This window comes from Crotalus tigris, unplaced genomic scaffold (genome assembly GCF_016545835.1).
Source record: "Crotalus tigris isolate CLP2741 ecotype Arizona unplaced genomic scaffold, ASM1654583v1 scf7180000019173.45859301935:6455823, whole genome shotgun sequence".
Lineage (NCBI taxonomy): Eukaryota > Metazoa > Chordata > Lepidosauria > Squamata > Viperidae > Crotalus > Crotalus tigris.
In genome coordinates, this window is record NW_024097414.1 from 6,162,766 (window position 1) to 6,178,284 (window position 15,519).

General features: G+C 52.3%; 3 protein-coding genes across 9 annotated transcripts; 1 reads left to right on the top strand and 2 right to left on the bottom strand.

Moving 5' to 3' along the window:
• Window positions 1–274: 274 nt before the first annotated feature.
• Window positions 275–7,491, bottom strand: PGAP6 (post-glycosylphosphatidylinositol attachment to proteins 6). Of its 3 annotated transcripts, none has more exons than XM_039360250.1 (13): window positions 6,938–7,491; window positions 5,631–5,812; window positions 5,307–5,514; window positions 5,000–5,136; window positions 4,632–4,894; window positions 4,061–4,383; window positions 3,883–3,967; window positions 3,608–3,731; window positions 3,285–3,421; window positions 2,763–2,941; window positions 2,359–2,505; window positions 1,881–1,997; window positions 275–1,614 (listed from the first exon to the last, which is right to left on the bottom strand). In XM_039360250.1, the coding sequence occupies exons 1-13, from the start codon at window positions 7,487–7,489 to the stop codon at window positions 1,318–1,320; spliced, it is 2,751 nt and encodes a 916-aa protein (XP_039216184.1). In that variant the 5' UTR covers window positions 7,490–7,491; the 3' UTR covers window positions 275–1,317. The 3 variants fall into 3 exon arrangements, with proteins under 3 accessions (XP_039216184.1, XP_039216186.1, XP_039216185.1); XM_039360252.1 differs by having other exon boundaries at window positions 5,631–5,754; window positions 6,938–7,162; XM_039360251.1 differs by having other exon boundaries at window positions 5,635–5,812; window positions 6,938–7,160.
• On the top strand, window positions 1,328–10,787 carry LOC120315613 (cytoglobin-1-like). 5 transcript variants are annotated; one of them, XR_005558729.1, is made up of 4 exons: window positions 1,328–1,467; window positions 3,037–3,146; window positions 9,135–9,251; window positions 10,086–10,221. XR_005558729.1 is itself a non-coding variant. In XM_039360265.1 (4 exons), the coding sequence occupies exons 1-4, from the start codon at window positions 8,629–8,631 to the stop codon at window positions 10,686–10,688; spliced, it is 435 nt and encodes a 144-aa protein (XP_039216199.1). In that variant the 5' UTR covers window positions 8,548–8,628; the 3' UTR covers window positions 10,689–10,787. The 5 variants fall into 5 exon arrangements, 4 of the variants coding, with proteins under 4 accessions (XP_039216200.1, XP_039216198.1, XP_039216199.1 ...); XM_039360265.1 differs by lacking the exons at window positions 1,328–1,467; window positions 3,037–3,146 and adding exons at window positions 8,548–8,684; window positions 10,650–10,787 and having other exon boundaries at window positions 10,086–10,308; XM_039360266.1 differs by lacking the exon at window positions 3,037–3,146 and having other exon boundaries at window positions 1,388–1,467; window positions 10,086–10,393.
• Window positions 10,788–12,733: 1,946 nt separating this feature from the next.
• LOC120315784 (hemoglobin subunit alpha-D) lies at window positions 12,734–13,549 on the bottom strand. Its single transcript, XM_039360712.1, has 3 exons — window positions 13,387–13,549; window positions 13,070–13,274; window positions 12,734–12,968 (listed from the first exon to the last, which is right to left on the bottom strand). The coding sequence occupies exons 1-3, from the start codon at window positions 13,479–13,481 to the stop codon at window positions 12,840–12,842; spliced, it is 429 nt and encodes a 142-aa protein (XP_039216646.1). The 5' UTR covers window positions 13,482–13,549; the 3' UTR covers window positions 12,734–12,839.
• Window positions 13,550–15,519: the final 1,970 nt, after the last annotated feature.

Consider the following 15,519-nt stretch of genomic DNA (forward strand, 5'->3'; position numbering starts at 1 on the left):
GGAGAGAGCCCCTCCCCTCCCCGTGGCCTTCCGGGCCGTTTGGTCATAATTTTCCTGGGGCCTCGCCCGGGCGTCTCCCGCGGGCCATCCAAGCAGGGAGGGCAGGAATTCGCGGCCACAGGTCCGCGCGATCCCTTTGCCCTCCAGAAATGCTTCCTACCCATCCAGACAACAGGCGAGTGTTACACCGATGTGCCCCCACCCGCCGCGTCGCTTGCTTAGATGAACCACTTCGGCTAGACCCGCTCTGGCTGACGAGTCCTTTTCACTTTTAACCAATGCAAGCACTATTTTTAATTGAACTGAAAATACTTTAATTAAAGACGTGAAAGTTAAAGGAAGCTGTTCCTTTTAAAAAAGCTTTCAAGTTCCACAGATGGTTCGATGGAATGTAAATAATAGGATATTGCGACTAGCAGTTGCTAGAGCTTTTCCTGAGACGATGATATATCCGTGTTTGCATTTTTATTTTAAAATTAAGTTGAGTTTTCTTTATCCACTGCAGTGATTCCACATCGACCCTGGATCAAGGCTCTTTTAAATGCAGGTTAACACAAGGACAGGCGAATGACCTCCGGGCTCCCTAGAGGCTACAAAAACAGCGCGGGGGGGGGAGGGATGTCTGACAGGCAGCACCAGCTACTCTATGTCCTGTTCAGAGACCTGATTCTTCTGCCTTCAGGAACAGGTTCCGTTGCTATACAGAGAAAATCTGACCCAATCCTGGGCCATCCTGGCCAAGGATTCCTACGTTTGCTGCCCTCCCCCCACCCAGGAAGGGAATCTATATTTGAAAAAAGAATTTACCCTGCAGGAATCTTCGTGTACCAATAAAGTGCTATTCATACCTGAGTTCAAACATGCCAGTCCAGGATGTGTGGCACTCTTCTGAGAAGAAAGCTCTTTCCTAACCTATTTTCATGGGCCAATGATCTCACCTCTGGAGACAAGGTGGTGGATGCAGGGCAGAAGTGGTGGGGCTTGGATAGTGATCCTGCATCCACCATGGATGCTCCTGCCTTCAGTCCCCCTGAATTGCCTTAATCCCCAGCCATTATCTGGGCTCCAGAAGTACCTATTTACTTTCTGCTCATTACTCCCAAGGCTGCCATGAGATGAAGCTACATTTCCCAAGATTCAGAAAGGCCCGGGTTCTATCAGACAGCCTCCTCTCCAGCCAGATATTGCACTGCCTGGCTGCCTTCATTTTCATCCAGCACACCAGAAGGAATGGGTTTTTTTTTTCCACATTCTTCCTGCCAAATTAAGTGGATCCATTGGGAGGGAGTCTGGTTGCATCAGCCCCTCCTTTTCCAATCACCTCACTGTGTAGAGTTCCTCCTGGTCATTCTTACAGATTTGGTAATGGCACAGCAGTTTACGGGACCAGGCCCACGGGTCCTTCTGCTTATCTCCAGGAGGAAGGAGGAAGGCCACGCTGATTGCCACCAGGATGTGCCAGATGCTGTGAGTATAATAGTAATTTTCAGTGGTTTCCATGAAGGTGTACACTGCTATGGCCACAAGTGCCAAGCTGGTCCCAGGGAAAAGGAAAAAGACCCAGCGCTTCCAAGAGGGAGGATAGCAGTGGCGCTGGGAGATCCCACGATAGACCTATGGGAGGAAAGAGGGCTTACTGGGAGCAGCACAGCCAAGGGACTTGCCAGCCTGCTTCAGTGACAGAGCTTGGTTAGCCTGTTGCAGAACCTGCTCTTAAAATGTCTTGCATTCCCTGCAAGAATGAAGTGCCCTCAGGCCCAGTTGGTTGCAGTAAAATGCCTAAGAAGCAAATGGTAGTGGACTTCCTGCCACCCGAGCTCAGAGGTTTGCTAATCATAGGGAACCTCAGGAAGGAAGTCCAGAAGGCAGTGGTGACATACCCAAATGCTGGCCATGACAGTGAGGGCAAAAACACAGGGGGCCATCATATTCCACACACCCCTGCGGTCCAGCTGTAGCGACATTGCAATGACCAGAGTCCCCAGCATGCAGAGGACCTAGAACAAAGGAGAAAAGCCTGTACAAGAAGATCCAGGGCCACTTTAAAAGTTGCTGATGGCAACAAGAGATCTGCCCACTCCGTCCTCTCTTGCCTGCCTTGGAACACACAAACCCAGCACAAATGAGGGTGCAAGGCCAGCTTCCTGGCCAATACTCACCCCCACCACCACCACTTGTGCTGGCCAATACTCACCCCCACCACCACCACTTGTGCTAGTCGCTTACACTGCAGCCAAGAAACGCTAGGCAAGAATGGCTCAAGGGGGAAAGTTCACCTCTTCCATCCTATAATCTGGCTTCCTCCCCCATTTCTTCCCAACTTTTAATTAGGGATTGCCTATGGCTCCCCATACATACATATTTCAGGATCTTCTTGACTTGTGCCATGCACAGAATGGTCACCCAGATAGAGACAACAGAGCCCAGAAAGTCACAGAACTGCAATGTGTCGTAGTCCATAATGCACATTACGGCAATGCCAGGCTGGTCACAGGCATGGTAGAACTGTAACCACAGTAAGGAAAAAGTAGGAGTGGTGCCTGAAAGGGGGCTGTTGATAGCAGGTTTGCATCTTCAAAAGCTTGGCCCAGAAAGGCTCCTATATCTCTCCTGGCTCAGAAGTCCAGTGGGGCCAAGAGAGCTCCAGAAACCCTAATTCACCCAGACAGGCCAAGAAATGGAAGCAACTTGCCCACTTTCCATTGCAAAGAACTGAACTGCTCTACGGTATGCATCGGACTAAAGAAAAACAAAAAACTTACTGTGGAAAAGAACATGGTGAAGGTATAGACGGAGGCCTCAACCAGGTGATAATGGTAAAGGGCCACAATGATTGCAGGCAGGAAGAACAGGTTGCTGAGGGTGAGCAAGAGGGTGGCCAGGATCTGGGTGCCTACAGACTGGGCTTTGGTTCCATCTGTGCAGCTCCAGCCAGCCCAGCCTGCAAGAGGGAAAGGCAGGGAAGACATTAGCTACAGAAAGCAATGCACTGCCAAAAGCAGGATCTCAACCATTTCTCTGTCCTTGTTTTCTTAGATCCGTGTGTGTGCTTCTGAAGTGGTGCAGCCATTGGCCTGCCAATACACTTGGTTTCATTTCCAAGTGCTTTTGGAGTAGTACAGCCACTCCCAGAGGCACCCAAACAGGTAGGCAGCTCCATGCAGGAGGTGGGTTCTGGTGGGGCTTGCTCTCCTTTCTTTGAAGACGGGACTTGAGGTAGAGCTGCCCCGACTGGGAGGCCTGGGGGAGAGAAGCAAGAGAGTTCTGACTAGGGCCTCTCTTACCAGCCTTACAGATGCAGCCGGTGTAGAGGTAACCATGGCGCCTCATGAGGCTGCACTGTCCGTAGGTCCCACAATCGTCATAGCAGGGGGTGAGGTAGGCAAGCATGGCTACCTGGCCTTGAGCTTGATCACAGTCTCTGCACAAGAAGGGGAGAGAAAGAAGATGGGTCCAGGGAGTTCCAAGATGCAGCAGGTTCAGTCCTATTGGGGATGGCCAGCACAGGGGTGGGTGGGGTGGGGGTTGTAAGCACAAAGCCACTCCAGCAGCAGTTTTCTCCCTGTGCTACAGAGAGCTAGGCTCAACCTGGAGATCCAGTACTCACTCTGATTCCTTTGGGCAGAGCAGTTTCAGAGACAGATACCAGCTGCCTGTTTGTGGGTAAGGAACAATGACTGCAGCTTCCCTGGAGGACGTGCTCACATTCAGGAGGTAACCCTGAGCAAAGGCTGGGTGGGAGGGGAAGAAGCAAGCAAATCAGCTGCGTTGGTACATGTCCTTTGAAAACTATCGGCTTCTTTGGAGTAAAGGCACAGGTGCTCCAGAAAAGGGGAAATACAGTTGTTGGAACATTGGCAAGCAGCTCTGCCGGCTACGTACCTGTCCAGCAGCCACCGGAGCCATTCAGGAAAAGTGCAGGGGATGTAGGGCTCAAGCAGGCCAACACAGTGGCATTTCCAGAAGTCTGCAATGACAAAATTGATCCCAGTTCTGAATTCTGGCAGGAGGCGAAACCTGTCGACCTTTGGCCCTCCAGGTAGAAGGCATTCATTCTCACCTGGTTCAGCATCAGGTTCAGCACCAGGTTCCCTCCACTGTCCATGCCTGAGTTTAGGTTAAGGAGTAGCAGAGTGGGAATATTGCTCTGGACAGGCACAGTGGAATCTCCAAGAATGCGGAAACGCACAGACGCAACATCCAGCTCCTCGCGGACAACCGGCTGGCCACGCAGGCAGGTGTTTCCTGGGCCAGAGGCATTGTGGCTGCTGCCCATGGCAAGCAACGTGCTGTTGAGGTGGTCTCCAGGCATCGGCAGCCCCTGGTCCTGCTTCAAGCTCTGATAGAAGCCAAGAAAGGAAGCTGCGTCTCCTGGCTTGCATGCTGCGAGGAGAGAAGCCAACATATGCTCTGTCACACAAATGGGCAGGAGGAATGGGGAGGGCCTTCCACCCTTCTGGATGGAAACAGGACCTCCCCTTCCTCAAAGGAGGGGGCACCACTCTCTTGGTTGGGTAAGAAAAGAAATAAGCAGCAAAGAGGTCTGAATAGGAATGGAGAGAGCCTGTGCTCAGGTCTCCATGATTGCCGACACTCATTCCTGATTCCAAACATTCTGAACGGGCACGTACCTATGAAGAACACCGCCATCTCAAAGGACACGCTGGCATTGGTACCACCAAGGGTCTCCACTGTGATCCAAACCCACCTTCCCCATGGTGGGGAAGCCAAGAAGATGCTGCAAGCCTCCAGGCAGTGAAGCACCTTCTGGGAAGACCAAGAGAGCACAGCCAAACCCAAGGTGACTCGGAGGGGACAGGCTGCAGCAGAGCCATTCTCCGTGCATTTCCCCAGCTCAAAGCGCATCCCAGCAGTGTACTCGGGAACAAAGATCCTGCAACACATTTCCGATGCAGAGAGAGGGCCCAAGAGTTAGTACATGGTTCTTGGTCTTAAAGGGGCCAGTCAATGCAACCCCACCCCACTCCATGCTACTCACTTGGCGTGAAGTGGCCTAATAGCCCCCTTGGACAGAACCTGTTGCACAGGGACATCAGGCTCAAGGACTACAATGTCCACTTGGCGCAGCACAAACAGGTCAGGCTGGAAGATGTAGCTGCAAGACCTGGAGAAGCCCTGCAGGCAGAAAGGCCAGTCAGGGAAACTGCCCTGCTGAACTCCAGCTCTGCCAGTTCCTATCTAGCACAGTGGATGCCTCTTGAATCATGGTATGCCATGGATTTGGGCTTTGGAATGCCACATCGCCTGCAGGCTGTTTCCCCCACTGCCACCAGCCCAGTTCTCACCTTCATCTCAATCTTGCTTGATGCTGGTGGCAGGTGGGCAGCAAGAAACCAGTCCCCAGCAGCCGGGTTAGTGAGGTTGACAAAAGTGCTATTCTGCAGGGCAGCATCCAAGGTCAGAGTTTGGCTGAAGGACGGAGGAACGCTTGTGTTCACAGGAAACTGTGTGCCCAGAGGGTTGATGACAGGAGGGGCACCAAAGCGGATGTGGCTGGAAGACACAGGACAAGAGAAAGGATCACTCACTTTCTCAGGCCGTCGGGACAGAGACCCCGAGCCCTCTGGAGCTGGTACTCCCTGGCACAGCAGCAGCGGGGGAGAACTCACTCACAAAGTAACCTGAGTCTTGCCACATCCAGGGCCTTTGTCTCTGGAAGCCTGCAGGAGCCACCGCAACTGCACTGTGTCCTCAGGGACACGGAAACGGAAAATTCTGGCACTTCCATACCAACTGTAGAAGGACAGCAACTGTGAGCTTTGGGAAAAATACTCCGAAAGAAACGCCGGATCTGAGAAGAAAAAAAGAAGAACCACCACATAGAGAGCCCTCCGGCGCCCAGCCCTAGCTGCAGACAGGTCCTGGTGGGAGGCACTGGCTACTGGTCAAGCGCATGGCTGGATTCCCACCCTTAGTGGACAGCCTGCAACTTGACTGGCCACAAATGCCATTGTCTCCATTGCAGCTCTCAGGTGGATATCAGTGACTGGAGCAGTGAAACTGGCTGGTCGGCCCAGGAATGATCTTGGAGTGACCATCAAGCACACAGGCAGCCTCTGAGCAGGAAGCTTCCACGTGTCCATTAGGAGACCTCCAAGAGTCCTGGGAGGGACTCGCAGAGCATGGCCAGGCAGGCAGGCACACCCCAGCCTGCAGGCATCATTGTGCTGGACTTTGTACAGCAAGCTCATTTCCGGAAAAGAGGACTCAGTCTTCCCTCTCGCTGCCTGAGGGCTGGGCATGGTGAGGGTTGAGCACGGCCAGTCACTGGGACTTTTGGATGAAGGCACGATATTGCCCCTGCTTGCCCTGGCACACTGCATGTCTCTAGGAAGAGCTGTGCCAGGCAAGGAAATCCAGACATGGGTATCGGCAAGGAAGGAAGCGAGCACCCTGTTGAGGCTAACACAAGACAGTGTGCCTGCCTGTAGCCTACCGTGAAACCCAGCGGCCACGACCCAGGAACGGAAGCCAGGAAGACCAAACCCCGTCCCCCGAGCGCCTGGGCACTGGCCCACCCTTCTGAGGCACGGATGCCCAGGAAGAAGCCCCAGACCGGGTGCCACAAAGCCCCTTTGGAGCCACCTGCTCGCTGGCCCGTCTCCAAGGGGGCTGCTGGGCTTCCTGCCAGGGGAAGCAGCACAGGCTCCTTCGAGGGACAGCCCTCTCCCCGCGGCCCCCAGCAAAAGAGCAGCCGCTGGCCCGCCGCCCTCCCGGGGAAGGGCTCGGTCGCGGAGCTGCCAACCGCAGCCCGCTTGCCAGAGGACAGGCGCCCGGGGCCATCGGGGAAGCCGCACGCTGCGCGCCTCTCAGAGCGGGCGGAGGGCCGCGCCCGGCCGAGTCAAGGTAGCGAGCGCGAGTTCCCCGATCCGCCGCCGGTGCCGCGCAGAGGAGCAGCAGGAGATGCGCGGCTCACCCTCGGCGCCCTCGGTCCGCTCAGCCGCCTTCTTCTCCAGCGTCGAGCGGGCAGCGGCGGCCAGGAGCAGGAAGAGCAGAGAGCAGCGGCCGAGCGAAGCGCCAGCCATCTCCGCCGAGGCTCCGGACCCGGACTGGCCGGCCGGCCGGCGCTGGCGCCAGGGGGAACCCGCGGGGCAGGAGGGAAGGCACTTGGGGACGCGCTGCGGGCGGCGCTTGACCTGGAAGGGGGCAGCGGCGGAGGCGAACCGGCTCCGCCCTCAGGCGCCGGGGGGGGGGGGGCGGGCAGGCAGCGGTGGCCGGGAGAGCGCGGCTTCCTCGGCCGGCGGAGAGCGGGCGGGGGGCAGAGGCCGCCTCCGCGCCGCGCAAATTCGTTGCCAGCCTTTGCCCTCGGCCCCGTGTGACTCTCCTCCCGGCGCGTCTCCGGGCCAGCGCCGCCCCCCCCCAACCGCCCAGGAATGCGGCCGCTGGAAGGTTCCGCGAAGTCGTCCCCGCTCCCCCGCCCGTCCCCCTCCCCGCCCCATCCCAACGGGCGCTCCCCTGTGCCAGCCATGGCCGTCTTTGGGGGTCCCAGCGGAAAGCTAAAGGTGGGGTGAGTGGTCCGCTGCCTCAAATTGGTCCCGGGCGCTTCGGCCAGCTGCCTGGCGGGTGAACCGGGGGCTGCCGGGACATCCCTCAAGTGGCCGGCAGCAGGACCCAAGGCCGGAGATGTGTTATTTGGGAAAGGTGCCACCAAGCTCCCTCTGTTTTTTTGCCACCCTGGACTAACACAAGTCTCCTCCTGCGATGAAGTGGAAGACCTTCAGTTGGTGTCAGCCATAAAAGCCAGCTGGGTGATCGTGGGCCAGTCATTCTCTCAATCCAACCCACCTCAGAGGGTTGTTGTAATGCTGATTTGAGATGTGACCGTGTCAGAACCTAGCGGAACCTGATAGGTTATGATACCAAGTAGAAGCATGTCCTAAAAATGAACAAGGGCAACTTGGCAACTTTATTTTCTGTGCTTCCAGAAGCAGCCTGAGTGTTCAAGCTCAAATTTCACCACATCCCTTTTGTCTCAGGAAAAAGGCTTGCCTCTTCACAATATTCCATGAGAGGAATTTTGCAAGTTTATTCCCTTATTTTCAGAGTTTCGTGCTCCAGAATTCTTCAAAATTGCTCTACACTCTTACTCATCCCACACTCTTCACCAGTGAGAAGTGCCCCTTGGAGGCTGTGCACAAGGGCTGCCTTGACAGAGGCTCTGGGATGGGGGAGGGGCAGATCCCAGAAACACCCCTCCCCCACGCCCCTGGACACCAGGGGCCTTCAGTGTTTCTTGCCCAGGCCAGGAGCACCAAAGGCAGATATAGTTTCCTTCAGGGAAAGAATGAAGGGTGGTGGAGAGTGCCACGCATACGGTTATGGTCACCATTTTCAAAGCAGTTGGTGCTGATCATAGAAACACAGAGGCAAAGGAGAAATCTGCCATATTTTAAAAATCAAGCCATACGGAGCTCTTCTAATGGATAACGTGGTCGCTTAATTTATGTCTCTATATTGTGGAAGCTAGCTAATTGCATTATGTATGTAAGTCATGGTTAAGGCAATCATAGAGTTAAAAGGAACTTAGAGGTCTTCTAGTCCAACCCACTGCTCAGGTTGGGAATCCAGGAAAAATGTTTGTCCCATTGTTTCTTGAAAGCCTCAGTGATGGAGCATCCACATCTTCGGGAGGCGAGCTATTTCATGACTTCACAGCTTTATAGGTAATATGTGCAAACCCAACCGATGTGTGCTGATTGTCTCCTCTTAGCCAGCTTCCAGTACTAGAAGGGGTAGTTTCATGCTGGCTTTTCAGGGCTGCTGTTTCAGACTCTGTCCCTCACGGGCTGGATCACGACAGTGCAAATACACGAGGACAGAGCCTGTTGCACTGTCATGCCTTTCATCATTTGGCACCATGGTGGTTAGGGGTGAACTCTTGTATATTTTCTTGATACGTTCACACAATTCATTTAGCTGGTTACTAAATACACCTATTTTTATTTTACTTTACTGAGTTTGCAGAATACCAGGCTAGGTAACACCGAGAAAAGTTAAAGCTGTGAAACAAAGTTCTTTCTGTTAGGTATTTGGCCTGGTTCAGCCTGCTGTGGAAATGCAGCTCATCTTGTTCAAAAAGCCTAGCAGGCAACATCGTTTTCTTTTCCTTCCAGACGACCCACCTCAGATCCACTGAAGGATCTGACAGAAGTGGAACAGCAACTGATCCGAGACGTTTGGGGAAAGGTGTTTGACAATGCTGAAGAAAATGGCAGGATTGTTATTATCAGGTACGGGCGGTAGAAGACTCCTTCTGTGGGGGACCCCCATGCTTGGAAGCTCTGTTTGGGGCTCAGAGGAAGCCCACTGAGAGTCCCGGCCTTCTTGGCAGCCCAATAGTGGGATAGGGCCTCTTCCCAGATATGTGGCATTGTCTTGATTTTGTGTGGGGTGGGAAAGTGGGTGTCTTGCTACTGACGTTCATTTCTTGTTGCTATACTCCCCCAAAAGAGGATTAATAAGTACAAGAATTAAAACACGTTGTTAAAAACAAAAGCATAACACCACAGAGACTACAAATGACAACCCTCCAAGTTCTGATGAAGAAGTGACATGGTTTCTCCTGCTACGAAAAAAACAGTTGGGGATATCCTGGTCCAATGTCTGGAGGTTGCTACCAAAGAGACCCTCCATCATGGCTCCTAACCCCACTGGAGACCATCAGCACGGCCTCTCCCAGTGACTGCACATATCAGATGGGGGGGGGGTTAAGAAGATACTCTTTTATGTCCTGAGGCTGAACTCTTCAGACAGGCCTGATCCAGACTACCAGCTGAGGAACCTCCAGCCCATGTAACAGTCTGGCCGTTGCCTCTTCTTTGAGCACTATAGTTCATCCCTGACCGAGACCTGCATTAGGCCAGTGAGCCACTACCCTCCGCTCTTTCAGATGCCAGTATCTGGATGCCTTTGGTTGACATGGGTGAGAAATCTTGTTTGGACAGGTACCTGGCCGGCCTGGTGAAATAAAAAGCATATAATGCATAACTGCTCAGTCCAGTCCAGCTCAGCATAGGGAGAGAGCAGCTGAGCAAAATTTGCCTGCCTCTCTTCCTTCTGTTCAGGTTCTTCACAAAATACCCAGAGAGTAAGCAGTATTTCAAGAACATTCCAACTGAAGGTGACCTGATGATGATCCCAGAGGTGGGCTTCCATGGCCGGAGGATCATGGTGACCCTGAACCAGCTGATTGAAAGCATGAGTCACTGGAAGCAAGCCTGCAAGCTCATTGAGCGGTTGGTGGAAAGCCACAAGAACGTACACAAGGTCCCATTAGGCATGTTCCAGGTACACAAGAAGGAAAGCAGACCCAAGGTCTGCCAAGGGGCAGCTGATGTACCCGCATGGTGATCATCCCTCCCCAGAAGGGAGATTCGGGGCAAATAGTTGCCTGCCTGCCTCCCTGTGGTATACATGATCTGGACCCCAGTGGGCCATGAGAGCTTCTGCAGAAAGGTAGAACAGCTGGCGGGGGTCCCCTTGTTTGCACACTAGCTTCCTTTCAGAGGCTCCCAGGGTGAGTGATCTTGGACATGGGTGGGAGTCCTCTAGCGCTTATCTCGGACTGTCCTCTCATAACTCTGCCTTTACCTAGTTCCTATTTCAGGCCATTCTCTCTGTCTTCCAAGATCTCCTCAAAGAAGAGTTTACTGATGATGCTCAGTTAGCCTGGGAAAAGTTCTTCCTGATTCTTCGTGAAGAAATTGAAACTGCTTATGCACAAGAATAGAAGCCTTGAACAAACCCTGGCTGACATTAAGCAGTTCGGGAGCAGGCCTTCACCTCATTGTGCTCATATTGTAGGAAATAAAATAAAAAAATAAATGAAATAAAATATAAATGGAAGAAAATGAAATGAATCCTTGTGTCAATGCTGCTAACATCAGATGTTCTTGCTTTGACAACAGATGGAAATGCAGCCATTTTCCTCTATTGCTTTTAGAGTTGGTTGATGCTGGGAGGGGGAATGTGGATGAGAGTCTAGCTAGTCATAACAATAACAACTCAGCTGTGGGAAGCCAAGGTCATTGGGCCCAGAGTTGATAGAGTTTTGGCAGGCTGGAGAGCTGGGGAGGAAGTCCATGCTTCAAGCTAATTGAAGAATGTGATTTATGACTGTTTATTGGAGGAAGGAATTGTGCTTTGTTACTTTGTACCCAGAGGAGGGGAATTTAGTTTTTGGTTTCAACTATGTAGTGCCAATACTTTGTTTCTCGAATAAAATATTTTTTAAGATAAACAATGCCTCAAAGTTCTTTTGAAGAGTTTCATCTGTTGGAACCATGACACCTTGAAGGCCAGTTTGGGGCATGTGGGGTGGTGATTCTGCAGGCTGGGGGATTGTGTTCCTGTGGCTGGCAGTGATAGATGGGTGAGGCTCCTTGGTCAAATTCAAAGGAAAATTATTTATCTATCTATTGTAGGTATAAAACTCTGCAGCTCCAGAGGACTCTGGGCAATTGAGGGGTCCCTGTGCAGCTTGGAGGTGCTGAGCCTGGGCAGCACATCTTCCAGGTGCTCAAAGCACCCCAGTCCCCTACCTACTATGTGACTTGGCCTCTACTAAGATGGGACCTGGGCTAAAGTGGGTCAGTGAATCTAACTGGTCAGGGGTCCAGGATTCAGGATAGAGTTACACAATTGAAGGAAATTATCTGTACAGGCCTGGTCACTGACTTCCTGGGGTTGATTTTGGACCAGATGCTCGATGGCAACCATTAGTCGCTGCACTGGATCCTAAATAGCCCTTTTACTGAAATGAGGGAGAACACCCTTTCCCTCCAGGTCGATCTTGCCAGAACAAAATGCTGGGCATAGGTTCACAGTGACCCTGGTGGCCCAGTCTTCCATGTTATTCAGATGGCAGACCACGTTCACTAGCCTTCCTTCATCCAAGGGCTGGGCTTAGGTCACCTGTGGCTGAGGACCCTGAGCTGGACAATAAGTCTTCCTGTCTAGCAGTGTGGCTGTCACCTGCCTTTTGCAGCATGGAGGAGAGAGCTCCAGTTTTGCTGCAGCTGTGGAAGGGGCCCTAGGACTGGGAGGTGTTGGGAAAGGAAGGTTTACTCTGAATGTCTTCCTGATAACACCCACTTGCTCTCCATGGTCCTGAGACTCCCTGCTCTTAATCTCTTGTTTCCCAAGTGTGCTGCTGAAATGTGGGGGGGGAGAGGAGAGGGGGGACGGAATTATTGCATGATCTAGAAAATAGCAAAGTAAGTTTGCCAACTCTTCTTCTAGCTCTCCTGCACCTCTGATCTTACTACCACAGCAAACACCCTGGTTTCCTTATCTGTGGTAGAGTGCTCTAGGTTAAGATTTCAGGGAGAGGAGACAAGACTGATTCCACCGAGAGGCAAACAAATGTTTTTAGTTCCTTGCTTGTTCCTAGCTATAATGGCAGGGTTCTACATTACAGACAAGGCTGCCCTTTTCCTTCATTATATGCAACCGGAGAGCCAGTTTGGTGTAGTGTTAAGGCGCAGGCTAGAAACCAGGAGATAATGAATTCTAGTCCAGGGGTAACTTTGGACCAGTCACTCCTCTCAACCATTTGAAGCAGGAGGCAGGGACAAACCAGTTCCAAAGTCTTGCCAAGAAAACCAGGAATCAACACCAACTCAAAGGCAGGCACACACTCAGAGTCCCTTCCCAGCAACCATAGGGTCCTGCTCTTCCCTCCAGCCCCAAAAGCTAGTGCAGCAGGCAGACAGCGGTTCAAAGACAACTTTATTGCTCAGTGGCCCAGGTGAGGCACCCTGAAGGCAGGCAGCTCAGAGGAAGACAAAGAAGGGGCCCCCGGTTGTAGCACGTGGAGCTCATCTGTATTTCTCAGACAGCACGTCGGCCACCTGTTCAAGGAACTTGTCCCAGGCCAGGCAGACGCAGGCGTTGTACTCGTTGCGCAGGTGAGTGGCCAGAGACACTATGAAGCATTTGGACAGCAGCTGCAGGAAGGAGGAGGAAGAGGAGGAGGAAGGTAGGAGTTAGCTGGGCCGATAGGACAGGCACCGCTCTTCCCGCCCTGCAGTCACTTTGCCCGACTTGCCTTGAAGTTGACCGGGTCCACACGGAGATTGTAGGCGTGCAGGTCGCTAAGCTGGGAGAGGGTGCCGCGGAGGTCATCCAGGTGCTTCAGGGCGTTATCCAGCGCCTTGCCCACTTTCTCTCCCTGGTGGATGATGTCCTTCGAGCCGGGACTCAAGTTAAAATGGGAGAAGTAGGTCTTGGTCTTAGGGTAGACTATTAACAACCTGCGGCAGGGAAGAGGGAGAAGAAGGGGTCCGTCAGGGGGCCCTGGTGGCAGGAAAGTGGAGGGCAGCGGGCGCCCGTCGCGGGAAAGGAAGGCTCCGCCCGCCCGCCTACCTGTTCAGCGCATCGGCGCCAATGTCCTCGAGGCGACAGCCCAGTTTGCTAACGGAGGCTTGAAGGAGCCTGCGATCCTCGGCGGTCAGCACCATGGTCGTGGTAGAGAAGGAGAGCGAGGGAAGACCTGAGGGTCGCTAGATTGAGGCAGACTGGGAGCCGGGGCGCCACCGTCGCTTTTATAGCTGCCCCCTCCTCGATCCGCCCCTCTTATCTTATCGCCGCCGCGGTCAGGAGAGCTGCTGCAGCGCTGCCAGCTCGCCCGGGCGGGACCCGCTTCGCTGCGGCTTCCCAGACCAGCCCTTGAGCCGCGCTCAAGGAATGCTTGAAGGCAGAAGACTGGCTCCTCTGGAGGACTGCCGCGCCCAGATAGCCTGGGTCGAGCGTCTCGGCCGTTTCACAGGAAAAATGCCCGATCTGCGGAGAGCGCCCCGACCCTGGAATCCCGAGGCGGGTTTGTGGGACGTCTAAAGGCGGCCGGGGACTGTGTGTCGCTGGGCTCTAAAGACAGGGCAGTCAGGATGGGAATACGCCAAGCCGAAGGAAAAGCGCTCCCGACCTGGAGAGAAGCCCAGGAGTTCAGTCTCAATCCTGACAGAGCTGTGTTAGGAAGAAAAGCCCCTGCCCACCGCACCGGGCTCCCCTCAGAGGTCCTAAACATTTAAAGAATGTGTGACTCCACCTGACTGGGCACTTTAGAAAATAAAAAAGAACGGCAAAACAAAGTAAACAGAATGTATGCATCCAGAATATTGTTCCCCTTCACCAATCAATATTAAGATTGCCCCAAATGGTCCTGTTTCACAGCTCAGGCACTGCATTGAGGTGTCTAATCCATTGAGGAAGTAAATAAACAAGTAAATAAGTCAAAGTGTTAAGTCTTGGCTTCTTAACAGCCATTATTTAACCACAGCTGGCTGAGTTTACAGCCTCCCCTGGCAATTCATTAGATAACATAGTATGGCAGAGGACCCAGATTGTTGGGGGCAATGTAAATATATATATATACATTGCTTACTGGTGTACACCGCTTAGAGAGGGCTTGCACTTAAAGCGGTATATAAGTGTCATAAATACATAAATAAATGGTTGAGTCCTGGCTTCCTGTGTGCATGAAAGTAAGATTTTTTAGAATTTGTACCCTAATTTGGGTTAGGCAGTAGTTTGATAGCCTTTCTTTTCCAGCCTACCTGGACAGACTGAAAAGAACTCCTGGCCCCATCTCAAAATATAAGGAACAATAGGATATGGGAAAAAGCAGCCCACCTGTTGATGCCCTTCAACCTAAGTTAAATACTTAAGTTTTTAAGCTCTTGCTTACCTCTAGGGCATATTTTGTATTTTAGATTTTTATCCTGTCTTTATTCTTTATAAATAACTTGAAGTAAACATACCTAATATTCACACACACCGCCCCCCCATTTTCTTCACAACCCTATGAGGTGGGTTGGGCTGAGAGCAAGTGACTGGCCTAAAATCAACAACTGGTTTTCATGCCTAAGTGAGGTCCAGAACTTAGTCTCCTGGTTTCTAGGCCAGCACTTGAACTACTACACCAAACTGGCTCTCACCACATTGTCTCCACTTTTCTTCTTTCCAGAAGGATAATGAAAAATGTGCTGCCGAATGACCAGAGAGTCTCCTAGGAGAAGGCAACCATTAGTGAGGGGAAAAGGTCAAGCCAGGCTGAGGCTGCTGCCTCATAGGGTGTTAATTTGTCATGTCAGCCTTGGGCTCTGCTAGAATGTTTGGGATAAAAGTGTGTGCATATGTGTATGAGCAGAAGCCTCCCTGCAGCACCATGCAAATTGGGATGTGAGGACAACTAGAAACAGAGAATAAAGCAAACAAATAAAAATGTTCTGGGATTTCCCATTCTGTTGAATAAATACTAGTGAAGCCAGACAATTTGGGCTCCAGGCAACACCCTGCATTCAGCCTCCTACGTTTTAAAAGACGTCAAATGTGCAGGAATTTAACTCTGTGTGACTCTCAACTTCCAAGGAATCTTTTGATTGAGATAATTTGGGCTGTCCTGCTGGTAGCCTCTTTTCTAACTTAGGAACCTATTTTTTAACTTGCAGTTAGCAAGTGCATAGAAGGATGCTCCATTGAAGCATTATTGCTTTCAGC

What these genes read in the sequence shown, in the direction of transcription:
- PGAP6 (XM_039360250.1), bottom strand. Translation starts at nt 7,489, where the DNA reads ATGGCTGGCACAGGGGAGCGCCCGTTGGGATGGGGCGGGGAGGGGGAC. An exon ending in AGACTCAGGTTACTTTGTGA is followed by an intron (nt 5,515 to 5,630) that starts GTGAGTTCTCCC and finishes TGTGTCTTCCAG; the next exon opens with CCACATCCGCTTTGGTGCCC. An exon ending in TCACCATGTTCTTTTCCACA is followed by an intron (nt 2,506 to 2,762) that starts GTAAGTTTTTTG and finishes CTGTGGTTACAG; the next exon opens with TTCTACCATGCCTGTGACCA.
- LOC120315613 (XM_039360263.1), top strand. Translation starts at nt 8,629, where the DNA reads ATGGAGCATCCACATCTTCGGGAGGCGAGCTATTTCATGACTTCACAG. An exon ending in ATGACTTCACAGCTTTATAG is followed by an intron (nt 8,685 to 9,134) that starts GTAATATGTGCA and finishes TTTTCCTTCCAG; the next exon opens with ACGACCCACCTCAGATCCAC. An exon ending in GGCAGGATTGTTATTATCAG is followed by an intron (nt 9,252 to 10,085) that starts GTACGGGCGGTA and finishes CCTTCTGTTCAG; the next exon opens with GTTCTTCACAAAATACCCAG.
- LOC120315784 (XM_039360712.1), bottom strand. Translation starts at nt 13,481, where the DNA reads ATGGTGCTGACCGCCGAGGATCGCAGGCTCCTTCAAGCCTCCGTTAGC. An exon ending in GGCGCCGATGCGCTGAACAG is followed by an intron (nt 13,275 to 13,386) that starts GTAGGCGGGCGG and finishes TCCCTGCCGCAG; the next exon opens with GTTGTTAATAGTCTACCCTA. An exon ending in TGGACCCGGTCAACTTCAAG is followed by an intron (nt 12,969 to 13,069) that starts GCAAGTCGGGCA and finishes TCCTTCCTGCAG; the next exon opens with CTGCTGTCCAAATGCTTCAT.